This window comes from Helicoverpa armigera, chromosome 4 (assembly GCF_030705265.1).
Source record: "Helicoverpa armigera isolate CAAS_96S chromosome 4, ASM3070526v1, whole genome shotgun sequence".
NCBI classification, from domain to species: domain Eukaryota; kingdom Metazoa; phylum Arthropoda; class Insecta; order Lepidoptera; family Noctuidae; genus Helicoverpa; species Helicoverpa armigera.
In genome coordinates, this window is record NC_087123.1 from 2,688,117 (window position 1) to 2,713,460 (window position 25,344).

The 25,344-nt window shown below is 39.7% G+C and overlaps 2 protein-coding genes across 4 annotated transcripts; one reads left to right on the top strand and one right to left on the bottom strand.

The window, feature by feature from the left end:
* Positions 1–113: 113 nt before the first annotated feature.
* On the bottom strand, positions 114–12,720 carry LOC110370509 (integrator complex subunit 5). Its single transcript, XM_064034440.1, has 17 exons — positions 12,404–12,720; positions 11,967–12,114; positions 11,694–11,804; positions 11,312–11,484; positions 11,021–11,141; positions 7,519–7,695; positions 5,578–5,736; positions 5,009–5,321; positions 4,418–4,595; positions 4,125–4,239; positions 3,328–3,548; positions 2,717–2,875; positions 1,647–1,763; positions 1,070–1,238; positions 601–740; positions 424–508; positions 114–330 (listed from the first exon to the last, which is right to left on the bottom strand). The coding sequence occupies exons 1-17, from the start codon at positions 12,617–12,619 to the stop codon at positions 191–193; spliced, it is 2,742 nt and encodes a 913-aa protein (XP_063890510.1). The 5' UTR covers positions 12,620–12,720; the 3' UTR covers positions 114–190.
* A 3,893-nt stretch (positions 12,721–16,613) lies between these two features.
* On the top strand, positions 16,614–25,332 carry LOC110370508 (zinc finger and BTB domain-containing protein 17). Of its 3 annotated transcripts, none has more exons than XM_064034252.1 (10): positions 16,614–16,823; positions 17,522–17,845; positions 18,036–18,300; positions 18,561–18,913; positions 19,302–19,471; positions 20,118–20,246; positions 20,676–20,787; positions 22,236–22,376; positions 23,273–23,461; positions 23,864–25,332. In XM_064034252.1, the coding sequence occupies exons 2-9, from the start codon at positions 17,554–17,556 to the stop codon at positions 23,440–23,442; spliced, it is 1,632 nt and encodes a 543-aa protein (XP_063890322.1). In that variant the 5' UTR covers positions 16,614–16,823; positions 17,522–17,553; the 3' UTR covers positions 23,443–23,461; positions 23,864–25,332. The 3 variants fall into 3 exon arrangements, with proteins under 3 accessions (XP_063890322.1, XP_063890321.1, XP_063890323.1); XM_064034251.1 differs by having other exon boundaries at positions 16,615–16,959; XM_064034253.1 differs by having other exon boundaries at positions 16,616–16,959; positions 22,290–22,376.
* The last annotated feature ends 12 nt before the right edge of the window (positions 25,333–25,344 follow it).

Below are 25,344 nucleotides of genomic sequence, written 5' to 3' on the forward strand. Positions count from 1 at the left end.
TTTCCAACTAGTTATGAACAGAGAAGTGTTTGTATAAAGTGTAGTTTTATCTGGGTTCCGCACCCACTTTACTAGTTGTGTTAGAAAATACAAATAAAACAATTTCATTTACTAAAATTAGGCACTTTATTTCTTAAAAGTCAAATTATGTACATATTTACAATAACTACATCAAATTATACGTATGTATTCAGTTTTCTTTTTCCAGATTTAAAAACATTATCGGGTAGAGATGTCCAAGTTTCGATATTCTTTTCTGTATGATCAATCTCAAGGTGTCTGTGTATGTTGCAGGTGGCTTGCAAGTTGCGGGGTCCCGCCAGTGAAGACCTGCGTCGAAATATTACGGTACGTTAATATTAAGTTATAGATTTAATTCAATAAAAACCACACGAATCACAATAAAATATGAAAAAATCATACCTGTAGAATCACAAGTAAACAACGCGGGTGAAGGAACATGATCTCTTGTATAGTTCCATAAACAGTCGCGTAAGACTTGCACAATCTGAAACCAAACGAACGATAAAAAATTTAAAATAAAATCCAGGGCTGAATTTTTAAACATAATTTTTCTTTTTTTAAATTTAGTATTCTTACCTCACTGGCCGTTAGTTCGGGCGCCAACTCCAGCATATGGCTAAGCGGGTGAGGTAACAGCTGTCCTAGTGTCATTGTCGACAGCAGTTCTGTCAGAGCAGCGCGTTCTTTTGCCATCTCCGCTGACTGAGTGTGACGGTCTAGAACAATGCGCACATTCGGTATGTGAAAGTTAGGGTATATAAGAGAGAACAAAGGGGAAGTACATAAGGGAGTATGTAAGGAGACTACATAAAGTGTGTAAACAGAAAAAGTACACAAGAGGTGTAAATAGGGGATTATTCAGGAGGAGTACATAAGGAAGAGGAAACGGTACATAAGATCTCTAAGTTGTTGGGAAGTTTTTGTGGCGCCAGTTCTTCCCAGCAGAAACTTAATTATAAGATTTGGTAAAGGGTGGGCCATATGGGGTAAAGGGGGTAACCCTTTTAATAATTTTAACGTTGAAAAAGTGTTGTTTTGTGCGTACCTAGATAAGCCCGCAGGCGGTGCAGTAAGGTAGCGGCAGTGGCCCGCAGCAGCGCGGAGGCGAGGCACAGCGCGGGTCTCGCGCCGGCCGCGCGACGCAGCGCCGCCCGCGCTACTGCGCAGCTCTCCAGTGCTCCGCGCATGTACAACTCGCGCTCTATGCTCACTTGCTGAAAATATATCACGATATGAGCTTCTCTTCATTTGATAAAGACAGTGTTCTCATAATATTGAATGAGCAACCGTCTTCGTCACAGCCTAAAAACGTCCACTGCAGCACAAATAGGATTGTGCGCGCGGTGGGGGGATTTGCCCTCAATTACCTCGCTGGGCATACGTGTTAGTGAGCGCAGACAGGGATATTTTTCCGCCCATCTCCGAGCAATACATTGAATATCCTGCGTAATAACGCAGATGCCTTTGCTTAGCAGTAAAAAAATATATGTCACATTGTACTAAAGAAGATAAAAAAATCGCACTTTTATCATCCAAATAGTACAAATTCAACGCCAACTTTACAGAAGTAATCAAAAACACAAAAATGAAAACGAAAAAAACATGTAACAAAACAAGCTCACCTTAGTAAAATCTTCATCAGGCCAAGGCAGGCCGTTATACATGACATCGGGAGATACTAATTCCACCAGCAGCAGCGAGACTGACGTCGCACCTTCTACTAGGCCACTGTTACCATCCTGTTGACGTTACCACAAGCATTCAAAAGACAACATTTTCTGAACTAAATGTACATAATAAAAGTAAAAAAGTTATAGAAATACACTTGCTCTAATAGTCTAATACGTCAAAATATTCTTTGTATTTTTATTTTTACTTCAGTCATTGCTAATTAGTCGAGTTTCATTAATTTTAGTCGATTCAAATTGGCTCCTCACTATCGTAAAACATTCCACGTTCGTTATATTTTTTATTTTGAAATATTGCTAAATATCAAGTTATTTTCGCACAAAATTAATAAAAATTGGCTTCCGATTTATTATCGCAAATAAACCACTTAAACTAACAATTACTTAACTACTGTTAATTAAGCCTTTCTAAGTCCAATACACGGCACTCCATTAAAAACTTAGGTACTCCTTTCATACCAGACCCATCGTAAAGCAAAATCAATAAAATCCACCACCACCAAAAACCCTTTTAAACAATCTGTGGGGAGTTACTTACACTTACCATGCAGGACGTAAGCGCTCCTATTAGCAGTTCGTTGTTGGTCGTCAATATCGGCGGGATATCAATCACGTCTAGATCACTTGGCTTTCTCACGCCTTTGCCTTTGTCTCTAACGCATTTTTTATCTACATCACTCCCTCAACAACGTACTCCTTCCATACAAAACTCCTTAGAACCAAAACCCACCACCAAAAACCTTTTAAATAATCTGTGGGGAGTTACTTACACTTACCATGCAGGACGTTAGCGCGCCCATTAGCAGTTCGTTGTTAGTCGTCAATATCGGCGGGATATCGTTCACGTCTAGATCACTTGGCTTCCTAACGCCTTTGTCTTTGCCTCTAATGCATTTTCTATCTACAGCACGCCATCAAAAACTTACTCATTGCATACAAGACTCCTTAGAACCCAAACCCACCACCAAAACCCTTTTAAATAGTGGGGAGTTACTTACACTTACCATGCAGGACGTAAGCGCGCCCATTAGCAGTTCGTTGTTAGTCGTCAATATCGGCGGTATATCGTTCACGTCTAGATCACTTGGCTTCCTCACGCCTTTGCCGATGATTCCCGCGTGGAAAACTGAAGTGTGGCTTTGAGTTAGCTGGGTGATGGGGCCCTGGGTAAATGAGAAATATATTTTTTATAAGTAAGTTGATGAGGCACATGTAAAGTGTTTCCTTTGACAGCTTTGAATTTTCAGCTAAAATTCAGTTACATTCACGTTTATCCAATTCAGGTAGGTACTACATGGGGGAGTATACATAGAGTAGAATATATTATGGGAGTCCATAAGGAAGTACGTATATAGGAAGACTACCTGATGAAGTATATAATTGAGCTCATTGGGGGAGTACAAAGGGGAATACAAAAGGGTAGTCATAAGTATATAGGAAGAGTATAGAGGGGCAGTAGTTACCGAGTACGAGTATGAAGTAAATAAGAGACAGTAAGGGGAGTAGACAAGGGAGAATATAGGGTAGTAGATAAGTCAGAGAGCATGGCAGGAGAACATAAGTATCTAAATAAGGGACATAAGGAGTGAATATAATGAAACAAAACACAACTCACATGTTTCTGATTCAAATGTATCAACAGATCATCGCTTCTCCAATCTTTAGTGGCAGCTAAGTTAGCTAGCACGGGTCTACTGCCGAATGCTGCGTCTTCTCTAAACATGGCCGTTTCTAACAGTTCCCTGAGAGCTAGGGCTCGGGCTAGCTTGCTGTGGAGACAGAGTTTACGGAGAAGGCGGCAAGCTGTCGCTACGCCTCGGAGTTTTTCCATTGTGTCTACAAATGTAAATGGATTTTTTTTATACTATTTTCTTTGTTGGAAGACATTTAACTACAATATTTTAATAGTGCTCATCATAATATTCAAAGTACTCATTAGAATTGTGTAAGAAAATTCTTAAATAAAGATTTTACAATTGACAATCAAGTTACATTTTATATACATACATACATGTAGATTTCTTTGCACACATTAGTATCGAAAGCTGTCTTTTGAAGTTCTGGAAATACCTGCTACATAATATGTTGAAACAAGTAGGTAAAGTTTTCGCTATACTTTTTTGGGCTGGCAACTACTTTTGGGATAGAAGTCATACATACGTACAAAAAATATTAGCGCAATTTACAAAGCTTTATGGTCTCTGCACACAGCGGGCGCGGCGCGGCGGGACGGGACGGCGACGTGACACAATGTACTAGATCGTCGCGTCGCGTCGCGCCGAGCGGGACGGGTCTGTGTGGCGGCCTCCGTAATATCTAGTACATTACAACTGCTCAGCGGCGCGTCGCCGTCCCGTCCCGTCGCGCCCCGCCCGCTGTGTGCAGCGACCATTAACTTTTAACATGAATTACCTTTCAAATGTAAGCATCTGAAGAAATACTTGACGGTGGCCTGCACCACTTTGAGAATAACTTCCACGCTAGGGGGCGCTGCTTTAGTTCCTGTCATATCGACTCGGTCTAACACCTGAAAACAAGAACAAACTTAAGAAATAGCAATAAAAAAACCTTGAATTAGTACCAAAGGACCAAGTTTGCGATTTGAGATTGGCTAGAATAAAAAAAATATGGTGGTCGATCAACTCAAACAAAATCAGAAAATATTTTATCTATTTTTTTATGAATTAACATGTTTTTAAACCCACCTCAGCTAAAGCATGACACGTAGGCATTTCATTCAAAGAAGCCATAGTACATTCCTTCCTGATTCGCAACAGTGAAGTATACTCTTGCAAAGCTCCGCCAATCCGGTACAAGTTAGCTTCAACGGCGCGACCAATTGGACGCGTGCGTAAATGTGATACACGGTTTGAATTCTCCCACCTAGTAAAGGGGTCAGGATTATAATCGCTGGTCTTATTACACTTATAATGGCTTCCAAACCGTTCTATTAAGAATGGATTATGATGATGGATATGAGTCTCTTAAAACAAAGTTTATAATTTAAAGATTAAATATACTGATATCAAAACACAATTATATCAATTAAAAGATTATAATTTATATCAATGACAAGGGTTAAGTGTAGTGTGGATGGATGGAGGAGAGGAAGACAGAAGAAAATATGGTTCGATTCTCAGAGAGATAGACAGACGAACATGAATAAGTAGGTAATTAAATGTGAGTATCAGAGAGACAACGAAACTTAAAACATTCCGCCGACCTCAGTCAGAAATAATTTGGGAACAGGGCAGGAAGATGAAGAAGAATTATATGCAAAATATGATAGCACTTACCTCAACAACTTAATAATATTCAAACAAAAATGATGCAAATACGTCTTCTGGTCTTTCGGCACCGTTCCTTCGAGGAAGCAGCTCTTTATCTCATTGTCCGACAGCATAGCGTCTCTTAGAGCATATTCTACCCCCGTTTTAATGAAGCTCTGATATCTTTCAGTGTCCATGCTAATGTCTGGACTGTCGTTGGGAACGTGCATGGTGATGGTACCAGAAATTATTCGGACTAAAAGTGCAAGGGTTGAGTCGTCTCGAGAATATTGGAGTAAATAGCTGATTGTGCTTACGAACTCTGATGGGAGGTTGTAACCTGAAAATAAATTAAAAAGTCAAAAACATATTTTTTCCTTTTTATACCTAAAATATTTCTTGTACATACAATAAACTTTTATTGTACGAAAGCCCCCTCAAATATTAACTTTTTAATATGAATATCGTACGAATATTTCGAAGGGTTAAAAAATCACTTTCGTAGGTTGGGAGCCCCCTAAAATATTCATATAATTAAATGATCTTAAAAACTTAACAAAATAAATCAACATGTAAAAATTAGTAAATTAACTTACTGACTAAAATAAGTATTCTGGCTAGAGAATACTTCTCCAATTGATTGCCGTCGAGTAATTTGTCTCTCACTATGTTAATTTCTTCAGCAGCGCTCACCAGCATCGGTATATTTTTATCAGGAAACAAACATTCATATTCCAACTTTTGTAGAAGATATTCTGTAAACATCATTAATACAATATACAATGGTTTTATATATAAAAAAAAAAACTATTTAAAAATAGCTTTCCAAGACTGTATAAAACATTACAGTCTTCTTTTGGACCTAAGATTCCAAAAATGTAGACTGGTAGAAAACAGTGGCGAAGGGTGGTTTAATGAAATAGGGAAGCCGCAGCAAAAAAAAAACCTGGGGGGGGAGTACTCAAGGATGGGGGGGGACTGACTGAGAGACTGATAGTTTGAACATGTTTTCTCGAGGAATTCGGCAGATTATTAATATCTATAAAACTTTATTATCTTTAGTTAGGTATATTAACTACTAGAATCTGAGAAAACTTGGCACTAGAAACAATACATTTTAAGTATTTAATTTACAACGGCCTGTTAGCCATTGATATTTATCGTAGGTATTTATCCGTCAGGACGTTATTAATTTTAATATAGACGTAATATTGGTAGGTAATTCATCCGAGCGGCGTGCCCGAGTTTTATAACACGTTTTTATTCTCAAAACTTAACCTTGAAAAATAAGTTCCTTCCTAAAGTAAATAATCTGTCGGACCGGAAAACAGTCTAATGCGATAAATGCTATAGGTACATTAAAAAGAAACCTGATGCCAACTGTCTACGTATCAAAATAACTCATTTCATCGTAGATATCTCTATTTTCACTAGGTACAGCACACTGTAGTACTGTACTTGTACTGAGTACCATGTCACACAGTGCGATCGCGGGGATAAGTAGGGAGTAATGGTACTGCCAACCACTAAATCACAAACATACTTGGTGAATACAAATAAACATAAATTCGCAAGTAGGGTCATTAAATCGCGGAGAATCTTAACACCGCGATTCAGGATTTGCATAAAAATGCACAACGCCATCTATGTTGACATAATGTAACTAAAACACTTAAACTAACATAAAATATTGTACACACACGAACTATGTTATTTCCAAATGATACACACACTAATAAATTCAATTAAGTAATACAAAGAACAAATTGTTAATGGTATTATCTAAAACAAAATAAGAACAATGAGAGTGAATTTGTCTGATTTGTTTGTGTTTACATATTTGAAAGTTCTAAGCGCTGTCACTCGCGCGTAGACAGATATAGCTACTCTACTCTTGACGCGTTCTTTCTCGTTCACTCGCGAGTTTTGATTGGTGGAACCCGCTCCGTGAGCCGGCTTACCGCTCGCCCTTATTTTGCGAACATCGCGCGGCGCGGCGTGGATGACGTCACGCAAGCGTAGTTTTGTATGGAGGAGGAAGCCGCGGCTTGTTTAGTAGGAGCAAAATGTTTCAAGTAATTTATAGACAATTTTTTTTACGGTGGTAGGCGTTTTGTTATACCTACATATTTAAATTGTGTGGTTTAAATGATTATATTTTATACCTATACCTATATTATAACTTATACCTATGCTTCTTTCTTGAAATTCGAAAGGGAAGCCGATGGGAATCGGCTTATAAGGACGCCTCGCCACTGGTAGAAAATACCTAATGCCGGCAATACACGGACCGCTTGAAGCAGTCAGCTTCATGCTGTCGACCGCCCGAATCATTTGCAACTGCTCGAGCGGTTCGTGTATGCGGGCCCACAGATCTCTGCAGTCCACTGTGCAGTCGCATCTTGAAGCTGTCGCCTCTGACTGCTTTAAGCGGTCCGTGTATTGCCGGCCTAAGGCGTTAAGTCCGCCATTGTATGTTATGTGCAAGAAGTAATAAGAATCAAATCATATTTTTTTTAATGTATGGAATAACTTACCCAACAACTGTCTACAGAAGACATTGGTCAACGCATGCCTCAACAACAGCAACAAGCACCGCACATCCGCGCGGAGTAGCAGCGACACGAGCGCGGGAGGCGTGACGTCCGCCCACACCACTGAGTTACGTTGCGCCGCGCACAATGTGCACAGACGCTCCATCACGTCGTCTGTCACTGGAATATTATCCTCTAGTTAAACATGAGTTGTGACGTCACAACAGCTACAAACACCGCACATCCGCGCGGAGTAGCAGCGACACGAGCGCGGGAGGCGTGACGTCCGCCCACACCACTGAGTTACGTTGCGCCGCGCACAATGTGCACAGACGCTCCATCACGTCGTCTGTCACTGGAATATTATCCTCTAGTTAAACATGAGTTGTGACGTCACAACAGCTACAAACACCGCACATCCGCGCGGAGTAGCAGCGACACGAGCGCGGGAGGCGTGACGTCCGCCCACACCACTGAGTTACGTTGCGCCGCGCACAATGTGCACAGACGCTCCATCACGTCGTCTGTCACTGGAATATTATCCTCTAGTTAAACATGAGTTGTGACGTCACAACAGCTACAAACACCGCACATCCGCGCGGAGTAGCAGCGACACGAGCGCGGGAGGCGTGACGTCCGCCCACACCACTGAGTTACGTTGCGCCGCGCACAATGTGCACAGACGCTCCATCACGTCGTCTGTCACTGGAATATTATCCTCTAGTTAAACATGAGTTGTGACGTCACAACAGCTACAAACACCGCACATCCGCGCGGAGTAGCAGCGACACGAGCGCGGGAGGCGTGACGTCCGCCCACACCACTGAGTTACGTTGCGCCGCGCACAATGTGCACAGACGCTCCATCACGTCGTCTGTCACTGGAATATTATCCTCTAGTTAAACATGAGTTGTGACGTCACAACAGCTACAAACACCGCACATCCGCGCGGAGTAGCAGCGACACGAGCGCGGGAGGCGTGACGTCCGCCCACACCACTGAGTTACGTTGCGCCGCGCACAATGTGCACAGACGCTCCATCACGTCGTCTGTCACTGGAATATTATCCTCTAGTTAAACATGAGTTGTGACGTCACAACAGCTACAAACACCGCACATCCGCGCGGAGTAGCAGCGACACGAGCGCGGGAGGCGTGACGTCCGCCCACACCACTGAGTTACGTTGCGCCGCGCACAATGTGCACAGACGCTCCATCACGTCGTCTGTCACTGGAATATTATCCTCTAGTTAAACATGAGTTGTGACGTCACAACAGCTACAAACACCGCACATCCGCGCGAGTAGCAGCGACACGAGCGCGGGAGGCGTGACGTCCGCCCACACCACTGAGTTACGTTGCGCCGCGCACAATGTGCACAGACGCTCCATCACGTCGTCTGTCACTGGAATATTATCCTCTAGTTAAACATGAGTTGTGACGTCACAACAGCTACAAACACCGCACATCCGCGCGGAGTAGCAGCGACACGAGCGCGGGAGGCGTGACGTCCGCCCACACCACTGAGTTACGTTGCGCCGCGCACAATGTGCACAGACGCTCCATCACGTCGTCTGTCACTGGAATATTATCCTCTAGTTAAACATGAGTTGTGACGTCACAACAGCTACAAACACCGCACATCCGCGCGGAGTAGCAGCGACACGAGCGCGGGAGGCGTGACGTCCGCCCACACCACTGAGTTACGTTGCGCCGCGCACAATGTGCACAGACGCTCCATCACGTCGTCTGTCACTGGAATATTATCCTCTAGTTAAACATGAGTTGTGACGTCACAACAGCTACAAACACCGCACATCCGCGCGGAGTAGCAGCGACACGAGCGCGGGAGGCGTGACGTCCGCCCACACCACTGAGTTACGTTGCGCCGCGCACAATGTGCACAGACGCTCCATCACGTCGTCTGTCACTGGAATATTATCCTCTAGTTAAACATGAGTTGTGACGTCACAACAGCTACAAACACCGCACATCCGCGCGGAGTAGCAGCGACACGAGCGCGGGAGGCGTGACGTCCGCCCACACCACTGAGTTACGTTGCGCCGCGCAATGTGCACAGACGCTCCATCACGTCGTCTGTCACTGGAATATTATCCTCTAGTTAAACATGAGTTGTGACGTCACAACAGCTACAAACACCGCACATCCGCGCGGAGTAGCAGCGACACGAGCGCGGGAGGCGTGACGTCCGCCCACACCACTGAGTTACGTTGCGCCGCGCATGTGCACAGACGCTCCATCACGTCGTCTGTCACTGGAATATTATCCTCTAGTTAAACATGAGTTGTGACGTCACAACAGCTACAAACACCGCACATCCGCGCGGAGTAGCAGCGACACGAGCGCGGGAGGCGTGACGTCCGCCCACACCACTGAGTTACGTTGCGCCGCGCACAATGTGCACAGACGCTCCATCACGTCGTCTGTCACTGGAATATTATCCTCTAGTTAAACATGAGTTGTGACGTCACAACAGCTACAAACACCGCACATCCGCGCGGAGTAGCAGCGACACGAGCGCGGGAGGCGTGACGTCCGCCCACACCACTGAGTTACGTTGCGCCGCGCACAATGTGCACAGACGCTCCATCACGTCGTCTGTCACTGGAATATTATCCTCTAGTTAAACATGAGTTGTGACGTCACAACAGCTACAAACACCGCACATCCGCGCGGAGTAGCAGCGACACGAGCGCGGGAGGCGTGACGTCCGCCCACACCACTGAGTTACGTTGCGCCGCGCACAATGTGCACAGACGCTCCATCACGTCGTCTGTCACTGGAATATTATCCTCTAGTTAAACATGAGTTGTGACGTCACAACAGCTACAAACACCGCACATCCGCGCGGAGTAGCAGCGACACGAGCGCGGGAGGCGTGACGTCCGCCCACACCACTGAGTTACGTTGCGCCGCGCACAATGTGCACAGACGCTCCATCACGTCGTCTGTCACTGGAATATTATCCTCTAGTTAAACATGAGTTGTGACGTCACAACAGCTACAAACACAGTCTGACACCAGTTTAAACCAAGGGGTATTAGGTTGCCCGGGTAACTGGGTTGAGGTGGTCAGATAGGGCAGTCGCTTCTTGTAAAGCACTGGTACTCAGCTACATCCGGTTAGACTGAAAGCCGACCCAAACATAGTTGGGGAAAAAGCTCGGAGGATGAATTAAACATGAGTTGTGACGTCACAACACCAACAAACAGCAAATCCCTTGGCCCGAGTCTAGCTAGCATGTGTTCGCGCACTTAAGTTACAATTCCACGGATTTAAAAAGTTACCACACAATTTGCAATTTGTAACAGTTTGCTAGAACCTAGCCAGAGCGAGTAGACTAAAACCAACATTGGTATGCGTCGTAGTGTCGCATACATATGGAATCTCGAATTAAAAACTGTGACGAGCAACAAACATAGTACTGAAGAGCTAATGTATCAATTTATTAAACAGAATAAAATACAACTAAAATTATTACTTACATGTTTGTTCAATGTCTTGTGTAAGAGCTTTTAAAACAATATCCGATTTTGATGCTAAGTTCAGTAAATAAGGGATCACATCCCTCTTTTTCTCTGGTTTACTGTCTTCCTTAATTGCTTCCTGAAAAATACACAAAGCCTTCAATATCTATTTTCCTTCCTAAGTTCTTAAGTTCTTAACTTTTTGGTCCTTTGATAGCAAACAGTGTCTGTACCTTAGGACCAAACAATGACTAAAATTATCTTTTTTCTAGCCTTTTTGCTGTGATGCCAGTATAACAATGTACATACATGAAACAGATCTAGTACAGCCACTCGAACATGATGAGTAGCCGGTGGATGGTTTGCAAGATGTGCCAAAACTGCCCTTGCTGCATCAGCCCCAAGTTGTAATGCTCTCGGAGCTACGAGTGCTGGTTCTGCCCGACCAACCCATCCTACTGCCCAGGAACATGCCCATGACCCTGTCATAGAGTAAATAGAGGTTATATAGGTTTTATGTGGTATTCTAAATTCAATTTATTTGGAAATGGCCAGTCATATATATTAGAAATTATGTAATGTGTTTGAGAGAAAACTTTTTTGATTAACAACCAGATAACACGGATGTTGTTTGCTTGAATTTGGAACTGATAACCAAAAAGGATGTAAAAGAAAGATTTTTTAAACTTACCCAGCATCATATCAATGCATTTGGCTCTCTCCTCAGAATTGAGTAAAGTTAAATTCTGAGTGGTGATATCAAGAAGAATTCTAACTGGATCTGCATTTTGCAGTGTTGTATCTGAAAAAAACAATTTAAAACATTGACATAGTCATTATTTTTAAAGGAATAAACAATGAGTGGGGTCAAATTCTGTAGCAGACTACCTACTTTGAACTTTTTCAAACTTTTTGAATCCACAACAATCATACAATCTTGATTTTCATAACTGTTATTACTTACTTGGCACATTAGACTTCTTAGTAGCAATATCCATGATCAGACTGATGCACCAGGGTGCAATGAACGGTGCCCATGACTGGCCCAAGCTGCATAACTCCGGGCCAATCATGCTCACACTCTCTAGTGAGCCATTTGCACCTAAATCAGTCTGTAAAGAAAATTTCATATTTAAAAGCAGGTATTTAGAAGAATGCATTCATCTAATCATCAAAAAGTTGTCAATAAGGTCAGCATTAACTGAGTAGGTATTTTGTCATTTCGATGACCCAGCCTTGGTTACATGACAATATGTTCAGTTTAAAATAAAGAAGCTTGGCCTGTCCATAATATGGTAAGTGACGTGTAAATTGAATGGAACCATACAACTCAAAAGGCAGGTATATAAACAATATGTATAACAGTTATATATTCAGCAAGTTTATTTCAAAAATAGATACCTCATAATCTGTTTGAGTGATGGAGACGTTCACAGCGTCATGGAAGACCATAGCAAAGTACTCCAACACCGCATCTCTTGCAGCTGGAAAGTTTTTCAACAGATTCAAGCCAGTCCGGGTCAATTCCGGCGCGTTCTGAGCATTTCTTCGAGAAACACCATAAATGAAGTTGTTCAAATCGGCGGACAGAGCCGTCGACTTGCTCTGAGGATTCATCGCAAGTTATTTAATAATCCTAAGTTCTTATAATTCAGGGAAATAAACAAATCCCGGCCAAATAAGCACGCCACACAACAAGCAAAGCAAGCAATAAGACCGAAATGACAGCTGTCAATGACAATCGCAATTGAATGACAGTGACAGTTAAGTTATAGCTGTGCACATGCATTTGGGAAATCGACTAAAACTAAAATATACTTAAGTTACACCATCGGGAGCATAAATAACATTGAAAAACAATTTCATGATACTACACAACCCTAAAGAGAAGTGAAGATCAAAGGGGGAGGCCTATGTTCAGCAGTGGACGTCCTATGGCTGAGATGATGATGATGATGATGACACAACCCCAAACACAAATACAAAAAGCGTAGTTAAAAAGCTATTTTCTGTCGCAAGGAGGACATATTCGTCAACGTGAGAAAGTCTTTCTCATTTTTATGTATTTCCTTATGTACTCCTCCTATATGTATTGTCCCTTATGTACCTACTTTCCACATACACTCCCTTAGGTCTTATGTACGTACTCTGCTTTGCTCTGCTACTTATTACTTCAATGTACTCCCTCATTTATCTGAATTTAATCACTATCAATGTATTTGAATTTTCAGCTAAATTGGATGGATATGCATACCTAGAACCCTTTTTAAGAGTATCCACCCCTGCCTTCATTAGCGTAGGACATCTGTTGTTAGACTTGCTTCGGTCTGATTACCCCGTACGTAGGTAACCACTATATTTGGTCAGAAAGCAAAGTACAATCCGCAACAAAAGCCTATGAATACAATAAATATTCTAAAATCACAATTACAAAAGTTGTGATGCAGTCGTGATCGTTACGCATGAGATATATAAGCGTGAAAACAAAAAAATGAATTATTTACCCAAGCATGATCAACCACATAAAATAAGTAGGTAAGTACATTATACTGCTTATTACTTATACGGCCATTTTTTTCCTTACCAAATTTCATCAAAATCAGTTTATCCGTTTACTAAGAAGCTGAACAAAGATATTCCAATCACATTTTTAACAAATCATTACATAAAGTAAAATTAATGCAAGTTTCTCAATTAACGCTAGAATATCATCTGTAGGTACCTATTGGCTATTGTCCCCATTCGCGGAGGGCTGCAAGCGACGCCGACGCTCCACGTTTCAATAACACGTGCTTTTAGTGTTACGTAGCGCCCGTACATAACAAAGACTTGGGGTTCTAGGATTTCTCATCTAAATCTGCGATATTTAAGAAGATAATCTTCTAAATTGCTAAGGAAAATCGGAATATGCTCTCTCTATGAAGCTTTCTAAAGGTTTATTTCGTAAAATATGAATTCTGGCGAGTTTCCATCCTAGAGGCTGGTATAGATGCTTCTAAAGCCATGCCTACCAGAAATGTGGTGTCTAGCGGGAAATAGTTATAAGACAACTTTATCTATTGTGTTTGAGTTAAAAGCACTACCGTATAACCCGGTATGACAAAGGCTCTACAATTGCATTTAATTGTACCTGTCATGAGGGGCATTATTTTATTTTTAATTAATAACATTAACTAAGGATTTAATTATATCCTTCAATATAACTGTTAATTAAAAACGGGCAGTGGGAAGTTGTTTCAAAATGTCGTAAAAATTCCAAACTGCAGCGCACCTATTGAATAAGTATGCGGCTATGCTGTGCGTCTATCGGGCACATCGCATCGTAGGTAGGGGGATGTAACATGAAAGTGTGGGGTCAGGAACAAAATCAATATTGTGTGCGCACGCGATCCGCGCAAGCCCGGCCCACGACGCGACGCTTGCTCGTTCCACGCGAACAATATAACCTACGTATAACAAGCTTTTTAAAATAGACCGTAACTATTGTAATTAGAAGCTTCTCTCTAGAAGTGAAAAAAAAACATTTTTATTTCGTTCTTTTTGGTATAAAAAAATTGCTGCAATACAAAAATAACACATCAGTAGTAGGTATATTTAAAAAAATATGGTTTCATTATATATTTTTTTTTCATTTAATAATATTAAATATTACAAACAAAAGAAAAATTAAATATTTGGTCAGAACTAGAAGAACAATAAAATATTCTAAACTAAATAACATAAAACTGATTGATAAAAGAGTTAGGAAAATATGACGTTGAAATAAAAGCTGCAAAATTTTCCTTTACGTACTTCCATATAATAGATCAACCGGCCTGGCACTCTGAAATACGAATTAATATCGCCTCTATAGCACTTAGCAATAAAATCGACAATACATATAATCTAATACAGTGACTTACAAAGTTTAAACATTTTTTTGTTAATAAAAACAAGTTTCTTAAAAATCATATTCAATTTCTAATGCTTTTTACGTGAACAAAAACTTTTAACCCCTTTCATTTCAGCCCTTTATATATGCGCACTGGGTCGTGTGACTTTCGAAGTAAAAGTTAAATAAAAAATGACGACCTATTTGCAAAAAATATGGTTTAAATGTTATATCTTTTATTCAATTTATACTCCAAAAATGCTAGAAAGGAAAAATATTCAACATGGTGCGGCGTGGTGAACCTCATTGCCTGCCTTTGTTATCGAGAGAGATTTTATTATTTGAACCAACTTTCGAGAACTCTTAGAAGAGATAATATGGTTAGGGAAAAACATACTAATTATTTTCAAAACTTCAACATGGGTTCTTATGCGAATGCCTCTGGAAAGTTTGTCCACTTTTCAAACACTATATTTTTATTTTATGTGAACAAAATATTATTTTCTAACACACAACTGTTTTTATTCGTTTTGCCCGTATTTATCTGCAAAATGAAATCTTATGAAAGTTTCAAAAATAAGCAGCGCGAAAAGTTTAACACCGCGCTGTTGCGGAAGGGTAAAATCGGGCTATCCTGCTTAAACATGTCCGTTCGTCCGTCCGTCTGTTACTTGGCTCTATCTTATTAACCATGGTAACTAGACATGAAATAGTCACTGAAATAAATATCTTAACATCAGAAATGAGAGAGTGGCTTTATATTTCATATTTTCACAATAAAATAGATCAGCCGAGTCCTATATTTATTGAGATAGGCATTTTTTTCCGGCTCTTCGAAGTACGCGAGTGAAACTGCGGGAAAGAGCTAAATGAAAAAAATAATTACTACGCCCCACGCATGCACTTAGTTGGTACTAGCTAGGTACGTAAATATAAAATGCATACAGAGTCCTTCGATTCACTCACCCCTCGGTCAGCTATGAAACTAGTTATGTAGATACATAGAGTAAAGAGAACAATTGTTTTAGATACGCTCTATGCAATTTGAATACGATGTACAAAGGAAAAAATTACAGCAAAATATTTATTCTAGACCTAAAGCACCGTGGAGGTTGATTGTACCTTCTATAATAATTGCTGTATGCACCTGCAAATATGTAGTTGAGTCAAAGTTATGATTATCATCTCTATTATCGAAACTTTTAACACTTTTATACTATGTTTTACCTTCTTACGAGTAAGTTCCGGAATTAAATGTGTAAAAAAAATAATCTTCGCTTGAATTAGATTAGTAACGTATGTACCTGTCTTCTGGGAAACTTTATTTATAAGAGTATCTGACTAACTTATCTTTCATGCTTATCTGTTAAACCTTCGTTATATTAATCGACTGCCAGCTAACTGTAGGTGATAATTAAGTTAATTAAAATGACCCTCGTTTATAGTATCTGGTAGCTGATGGCAAGAAGTTATCAAAATGTATATTGTATGTATATTGTATGTACCTGATTCAATTACCTAATGCAAAAGTTTGCGTAGACAAAAACAATGATTAAGTACACAATTAAAAAAAGGTCAAAAATAAGGCGGGACGTTTAAAAATGACATTGAAAAATATTGATTCCCTTGACACGGCATGTTTTTCATGACTATACCTACAACACGTATCCATATCTACATGTATCAACTATAATGTTAGAAAAAGAGTACATGGAATAAAAGCAATTTGCGCGTGAACAGGGTGGCGCGTTGGCGATGCGGAGTCAGGGCGGGCGCCGGTGGCGACCAAACGCGCCCCTCGCGATACGACGCAGGCGCGCGCCGCACAACCGACGCTCAGTTGGATCGATAAGATAAACGCGCAACCCCGGTCTACGAGTTAAATCAATATAAATTCTATCGATTTTTGCAGCCGCAGCCGCCGCACACCAGATTTGAGGGTCGCAAGCGGTGGGTGCGCGCATTGCGTAGTTTCATATTATATTTGAAAGTTAAATTTTTATTGTGTGATTATTGTGAAAAGACAATAATGTGTGAGCAACATTTTAGAAGTTCCGAGGACTTTATCGATTGTCGGTGTTTTACGGTAAATTCATCGTTTTACTCTAAAGTTCAATGAACGCAGAAGTAAAATGCATTACTGTATTATTTGTTCAGATATTTTTTTTTTAAATATTATAAAAATATCTTTAAATGTTCACTTGAATTTTACATTTTAATAGACGTTTCTTTCTAAACAAACATCAATAGAAAATTAATAGTAATTTATTTGAATTTCCGCAAATTGTATAATGACTGCGTCGCCGGTCAATAGGACGCTGTTTTACTTTGTTATTGTTTTGATTTACACAGAATGTTCTTTAGGAATATTTATTTAGAAACGTGGTGACTCTTTATTTTCAAATGTATATAATTTTTGTAATGTCGTAAATGTTATGACGAATTTGCTCTCAATTATTATTATTGAAAATTGTCTACATGACTGGAAGTTTGAATGTTTATCAACTTCCGGTTTTATAATTCAAATAGGAAATAGAAAATAAACGTACGTAAACAACAAGAAGACAAGCCGGCCTCCGTTCGCGTGGCGCGTATTTTGAGATAAGTTAATATGTTGAATTTGAGCAAAATGTTGAATATTTTTACAGATGGTGTGAAATGTAGAAAATACTAAAGAAAAATGACGTCTACGGACACATACCAGTTAAAATGGCACTCGCACAGTTCGCATCTGAACGGTTCCGTGGCGGCGTTGCTTCGCTCGGAGCGGTTCACGGATGTGGTGCTGTGCACGCTGGACGGGTCTCAGATACCCGCGCACAAGTTCATCCTGAGCTCGTGCAGCGTATATCTGTGCAACCTGTTCGAGGGCCAGCGTTCTGTGACAAGAATGGGCGGCATGCTGTATGTCGTGCTGCCTTCCGAGATATCCACGAAAGCGCTGAAGATCCTCGTAGAGTATATGTATAAAGGTAAGCTACGTAATTATTTTATGAATTCTACTTTATTGAACACTTTGTCTTAGCATATTTCGATTGTTTTGATCGCCTCAACTAAGTTTAATGGAAGCAAGTTCTTATTAAAACCTACACCATATAAACTTTCGTAAGTTCTTAACGAACGTTGTAGCTGATTTGCTAACGAGAACATCTCAATTTCCAGGAGAAACAACAGTTTCAAACGAAGTGTTAGACACAGTCTTGAAAGCTGGTGAAGTCCTGAAAATCCGAGGACTTTGGAGACAGACGGAAGATGGCGCCGGTGAAACCACAGCGGAGAAAACCGCTACACAAACCCACATAACTACTAGTATTAACAAGCCAGCTTTGGCTAAGAAACCTGATGAGATACCGATACAACCTAAGATAGCTGTTAAGAAAGATGATAAGTTGTTGAAAGCCTTCAATCCTGGACAACCTGGTGCAAGGTGAGTGATGTCCATAATCAGAACTCCACATAAGCTTTTGTGCACTCTCTTGGTCAACCTACTGCATTTATTGCAGCTCAGCTTGTTAATTCTGTTTGGCCTTTAAATTCACTTAATATATTGGACATGTTTTTCTCCCACATAACATAACATATAGCCACAAAAAAAAGTTTAAGGACATTGGTCATCAGACACCTAAACAAACAATAATATTTAGTGTTTATACTTCAAACTAAATAAGGTATTCTCTTTGTTCCCAGGCCCATGTTCATTGGCCCACCAAAGCTAGTCTTCATCAAAACCACCGAAGGAGGCACGCAAGCAGCAATCCGCCCAGGTGCTCCAAAAGGCCAAACAATTTTAGTAGCGCCAGCACCCACAGCGGAACCAACAGTAGCTGCGGTTGCTACCCCCACTCCAGCTCCGTCTACGGTAACAGTAGCAACTACTACAGTTAGTGAGGATTCTTCCGATGAACCGTTAACGCCTAGAATCTTGAGGCGACATGCAGCGGAAAGGAAATATGGAAAGAGGCAAAAGACTGAAACCAAATCGGATAATGAGGATACTAAGGACTCTGAGGAGGGACATGATAATGTTTCTGAGGCTTCAAGTGAGTATAAATGAAATACAATTTCATCTTCACTAAGTTTATCCTATTTGCGAAATCATATCTATTTATCTCCGTAGCCTTTCCCAAATATGTGGGGGTGGGCTTCCAGTCTAACTGGATGCAGCTGAATACCAGTGTTTTACAAAGAGGGACTGCCTATCTGACTTCCTCAACCCCAATACCTCTTACTAAAAATCATATCTTAGTATCTTTTAAAATTATCAATTCTTACAGGAAATTCTTATTATTTTGTTAGTTTTTGAAATTTCACTGCAAGTTTTACAGTCGAGACACATTCAGATTCTTATTATTTTATAAAGGCCAGTTGGGTTACTTTTTTTTTTTCAATTATTATATTTTATTTATACACTTTTTTTTTATCCAACAGAAAAATCATCCCAAAGTATAATGGAAAACGAGGTGCAAATAAAAGACGAACCAGAATGGGACGCCAGCAGTATCGAAGAGGAGGAACGTTCCATTGCCGAGATGTTCCAAGCTGAAATGAGTGTTAAAGATGAACCCAGTGAAGACCTTGATATTGAGGATGAGAGCTTGGTAAGTTGATCTAAATCTTAACCTTTCACATCACAACAGAAATATTTTATCTGGTTGGATTTTTTTTAATGATTAGGTGGTATAAGTATGAAGTGTTACTTTCTAATGATGTTAGGACACTTACAGCCGAAACTGAGGGTTGATTCTCACAGACCAGCTCAGAGATCATCAGCCTGTTTTATACAAGATCTTATACGCTTTTCACTTAGATTGCACAAAGGCCAGTATATCTCGCACCTGGAATTTGCAGATGACATTCATCATCATTTACATGGACGTATTTATAGCTTTGACAAGGGTCCTTCCCTAGGTAAAAAATAGAATTCTGTTTGTCAATTTAAACCTTTCATTTACTAAATATTGCAAGTACAAGACACAGAACAGTTGCAAGTACTCTACATATATTATGTAACTAATTGCTATATTAACATAAGATGATGCTCGTTTGGTAACTGAATGCGTGAGCTCAACTTTTCGTTAGTAAGCAGATGCAAAAACAGAGGGTTACATGCAGTACCTATAGTATCTGAATGCACTAAGCGAAGCGAGCCCGATTTTTGAAATATTTTGTAGGACTCAAAACCAAAATTACGCAAAACGTAGTAAAATATGAATATATTTTTATTTTATATGTTTTATTCCCCAGATGTACAGTCCGCTGGCGTGCGAGCTGTGCGCGGAGGTGTTCACGGTGCCGGCCGCCTGGGTGCGCCACGTGCAGGCGCACGCGCGCGGCGACGCCACGCACGCCAGGAAACGCAAGCTGCGCTCCGCTGTACGTAACCACACTTGTATTATACTACCTACTATCGTCATCACCCATCTGTTCTTATCCCAATTTTATTTAGGAGTCAGCGCAGCATGTTTTCTTCTTCCATACTCTTCTATCTAGAAAGAAGAAAAAGAAAGATAAATTATTTATTGACACAAAGAAAGACGTACATACGCATATAATAAAAACTTCCGCCAAATAGATCTAGTTCAGCATTATATTAGTACAGCTAGCACCTGACGCTGGTTTTCCAAGACCAATATTTTATCTAAATCACATTAAAAACCACTAAAATTGATGATATATCTAAATATCAATAAAAACTCGTATCAATATCCAATGCGCAGTTTTAGGTATCAAAGCATACATGCATAGCCACAGAAATATAGACGTTATATACTATGTAGTAATTGTCCTATTTTCTTTCTTCAGAGCGATGACACAGAAGAGACCATGGCTTTACTTCGTTGCGACCTTTGCCAGAAGCACTTCCCGAACCCCGCGGAGTGGGTGCGACACATACAGAGCACGCACACTGAATCAGGTCAGTATTTATTACCTATTTGTGTGAATAATATGTACCTATCTGTATTGTGGTGAATCTTATAACGAATAGTCTAGTCGTCCTTATCAAGGTGTTTACATCAGTTTTCGTTTGTAGGGGCAGCTAAAAAATGTGACTATTGCAATTCCAATAAAAGCTTGTGTACTGTTGACAAACTATAATAGTTTGTCAAAAATTTCTTATCTGAAAATCAATAATGATATTCCACTAACCCATCTTACGGTTTCACCCACGTTCCAAAGGAACTGATTCTATCTACCTAATAAAAGGCCTTTGTGCCACCTGTATTCGTGCCAAATCTTGTCTTAATCGGTTTAGCCGTTTTAGCGTGATTGCATAACAAACAGTTACTCTCAACTTAGTAATAATAGTAAGACCTTTGTGTAGAAAGAAATGTCTTCATAATATCTGTATAAAATTATTCGAAAAGCTTGCCTTTTGTTTATTTTATCCAGCTATCATTATTTGGATATTCAGTTTTGACCCTGGCCTGACTGCCAACTTTTTTGTCTACCGCCAAAAATATGTTTTTGAAAAATATATGTACCTAGTTCAATTTCTCAGAAATGTTAAGGAAACCTTATCAATTATTCCAGTTAGGCTATTATATATTACCAGTTCAGCTTAGAAAAAATGTATACCGTTTGCGATATGGATACTGTCAGAATTATCGAGATTTTGCTGGGGCAAGTGCCCCAAATATAAAAAGTTTTGCCCTTTTAAATTAAAGAACCCCCTTTTTGGAAGATGATTGAAAAGTCAATAAAGCAATATTTGTCTTTGATTGAAAATCTGTAGCTAGACTTGCGGTTAAAAGAAGTTTTATTTGAAATATATTACGTGTTTATTTTAAAATGTTTTATTCTCCTTTGCTTATCCTGAACATATGGCATCTATATAGATCCATAAGGAATTTTTAAAATGTTAGCCGAAAGTAGAATTTGATGTAATAGGCTAATTCTCGACAAACGAACATCCTGTCGCCTGTAAAGTAATTTTATTAACAATTTTATTTTTTTCTTCTGCTATCCTTATACCTTACAGTGAGCTCAGACAGACTGCATTTGTGACTACAAGCGTGCCCAAAATTTAATTTAACACTAACTATCAAGTGCTACTGTGCTTTTGAAGTTCTTGGTATTCTTCTATATACATGATGTTTTGCTGCAAAAATCAGAAATGCAGTCCGTCTGTCCACACTCTTACTAACCTAAGCTTACGATACACTATTTTTTACACTAACCCCGCTCATGATAATCACTACAGTTTAATTTATTATGTAATAATTACATTTGGAATCCTTTGTTTGCTTATTAATTTTATTTCTTAGCTATTATTTGCGATGATCAAACAAAGCGTTGCATATTGTGTGATTGTCTGCCTGACTGAACCCTGTTCTAAATGTTCGTTCGATGTCGGTTGTCTAGAATTGGCCATATCAAACAACAGTGCCCCACCCAAACGTCACAATCGTTTCACAGAGGGCGCGCAAAACAAGAGTTGCTCGCAATGCAAGAAGACCTTCCCGTCACACGCATCCATGCTCATACATATGCGTACTCATACAGGTAAGTACACATTCATTATTACATAGAGAGACTAGCTGATCCCGTACCAAAGAAAGGATTTTTCATATCGATTCAGTAGTTACGGAGCCGTTAGTGGGGGGCAAAGAAACAAATATTTCCAGTTACTATAGATCAGAAATCTTATTACACAAATAGAGCCTACTTCAGGTTATAATAATCAGTTTTTCTGAAGATGGTGTAGAACGATTCCACCCAGGTTCCATCACCAGATCAATTTTATTATAATTAACGCAGCTGAAGGCATTTTATAGTTGTATAATAACGTACGATGTTCCGAAGAGACGCTAATCGATAGGCCATTGTTAATATTCCTCGGAACAGTCATCATTTTAAGTTCTGACCTTCAGACGTTCATATTACATGTATCTAGGAATCGATTTGCAAGAAAGCCATTATAGTAATGGCGGGTAGTTTGGTCGAAGAAATTTTAAGCCTAAATGAAGAAGGCTAACCAAATGGAGATATGCTATGTAGAATTTATGGCTTAGTCAATAAACGTAGGATTTTTTAAATAGATATTTATTTAATTGGACAAATGATAAAGTTACAAGTATTTAGAAATTAGAACTCACAAAATACCTCAAATTATGAAGCACTCATGTAGTTTAGAAATGAATTTTACACAAACACAAATCCAACCAAACTATCAAAGATAAACGTACTCCCCAAATGGAAACCTCTTTTTTGAAGATGGTTAAAATCCTCTTGCCCTAAATTACAAGTTAGGGCCTTGGGCCATTCACAATTTTCTGTCATTAGTCGTTTTGCGTACTTAAAGATTGGATTTTGACAATACTTATATGAAGCTAATAACAAAATTCTATCTCTACTAAGCAAATCAACTGACTAAAAACTAAACCATGATTCTATTCTAGGCGAGCGTCCATTCGTATGCGGCCTCTGCAATAAAGGCTTCAACGTGAAATCGAACTTACTACGTCATTTGCGAACGCTACACGACCAGCTGATCAGCCCGGCGCAGGTAGAGGAAGGCGACGAGGAAGAAGTGGTGCCTGGGCCCTCGGAGGTCAAGCGCGAGTCCTGAGGACGTGGAGGGGGGGCAGGTATGTTCGAAGCCTTATTTTACCTACTGGTTTTCACCCAATGATATTAGAATTTTGATATATAGACCTTTTTTAAGCACATGCACTTTTTTTTTGTCGATCATTGGACATCCATGCTGAAATACGCAAATCGTGGATATAATAATTACTATGCATGGAAAATAGTACCGTGTAATATTTTTGCAAACACTCAATTTTTGGGCACGTCATCTTGTATTTTTTATGTTACACATAATGTGTAAATTTGTCTGTAGTGTCTAAATAAATACTGTGTATAGGGTGTGTTATTACATTACCAAAACATTTAACACTTACAAGCAGTTTACTCTATCAGACTGTATATACCCCAAAAATCACTGAAACTCATACTCAAATCACATGTTCCTAAAATCCTAACCACAGGTAGAGGGCGCGGACGTCGAGCCTACGTGAACGCGATGGGTGACACGAACCGCCGCGCCGCCGACAAGAAGAGGCAGGCCGACACGCCGTCGCCGTCCAACGTGCCGCGCAAGCAGAGCTACTCGCTCTTCCTGAAACAGCGGGCCGTGCTCTTCTCTGCCAAGAAGTGGAAACAGTGAAACTTGGGCCGGCGACTAGCTACTTCTATTTCGTTGTGATTGCTTTTGGAAATTTTACTCCATTGAGTCTTTTGTAGGAAGCATTGGTCAAATTACGGTGTGTTGCACCTTTTGACTAATGATAACAGAACCGTTTTCAGTTGTCAAATAGCCGTTTTTAACAATAGGCGGCTAGTACACGGCTTGTTATGGTTTGGTTATCATTACAAAAAGTGGTGCAACTTACTAAATTACTTATTAAAGTAAACAACAAGGACCTTCACAATCTCTTATCAGTTCTACTACTGTATGTCATTCTAATGGAGTAAAATTTTGAAGAGTCCTTATAAATATTATTTTAACTCTAGTTTGAGTTACCAGTAGCGAAGTCGCCACTCCCCTTTCACTAACACCTGCCCACCCTCCTTTCGTAATTAACGGTTACTTTGTATTTTAACATTATTGAGTGAATTATTTTTTATAATCCCCCTAGTTTATTAACTTTGAAGTATCTCGACTTCTAGTCACATATGTTCTAAGACTTAATTAATATATCTGCTAGTGTTTTTATTAAGCGATACCCCAAATGTGTTTAGCACGACTTTGTAGGTAAGGATATTTTTTTCATGTGTTAAGTTCACAGTGGGCAATACTTTTGTTCAGTTACAGGTGATATAATATCACAATTGTAAGTTATATGGAAATAATATGTGTTGTGTCTTAAATGCTATCATTATTCTCACAGATTTTTCAATGTACCTATGTACAAAGGCTTAGCACGCACCGACAATTTAATTAAGCACAAAGTAACATTATTTATTTATTGTCTCAGATCTTAATTGTATGAATACACTTAAATCAAAATCAAGTTTCCTAAGTCAGTATTGGATCATCCATTCTATTCTCGAAGCTCCATAAAGCATGCTAATACACAACTTCTATAGTGCCAGAAGTTCACCGATTCAGAAGTGCTTGCTAAGCCTTCATCTCCGATATTACTATAAACAATTTTTAAATGCATGTCTCAATTTTAATATTTATCTTGCCAATGTGTTTTACTAGTGTAATAACGCAAGAGGGGATATGATTTATTAGATGTAAGGATTATTAATATAAAAAATATTCGTATAATTTAACATCGCGAAGCTTTAAGTTCGGCATTCCATTGTGTTAGAAGTGATTATTTATTTTGAAACTTGTGTATCATTACACAGAATTTTCTTGTCATTTAAATTCAATACTCATGTATAACATGGATATAATTGAAATAATTTGTACTATTGTGGATAATAAACAGTGATTTATGTCAAATGGTATTTTATT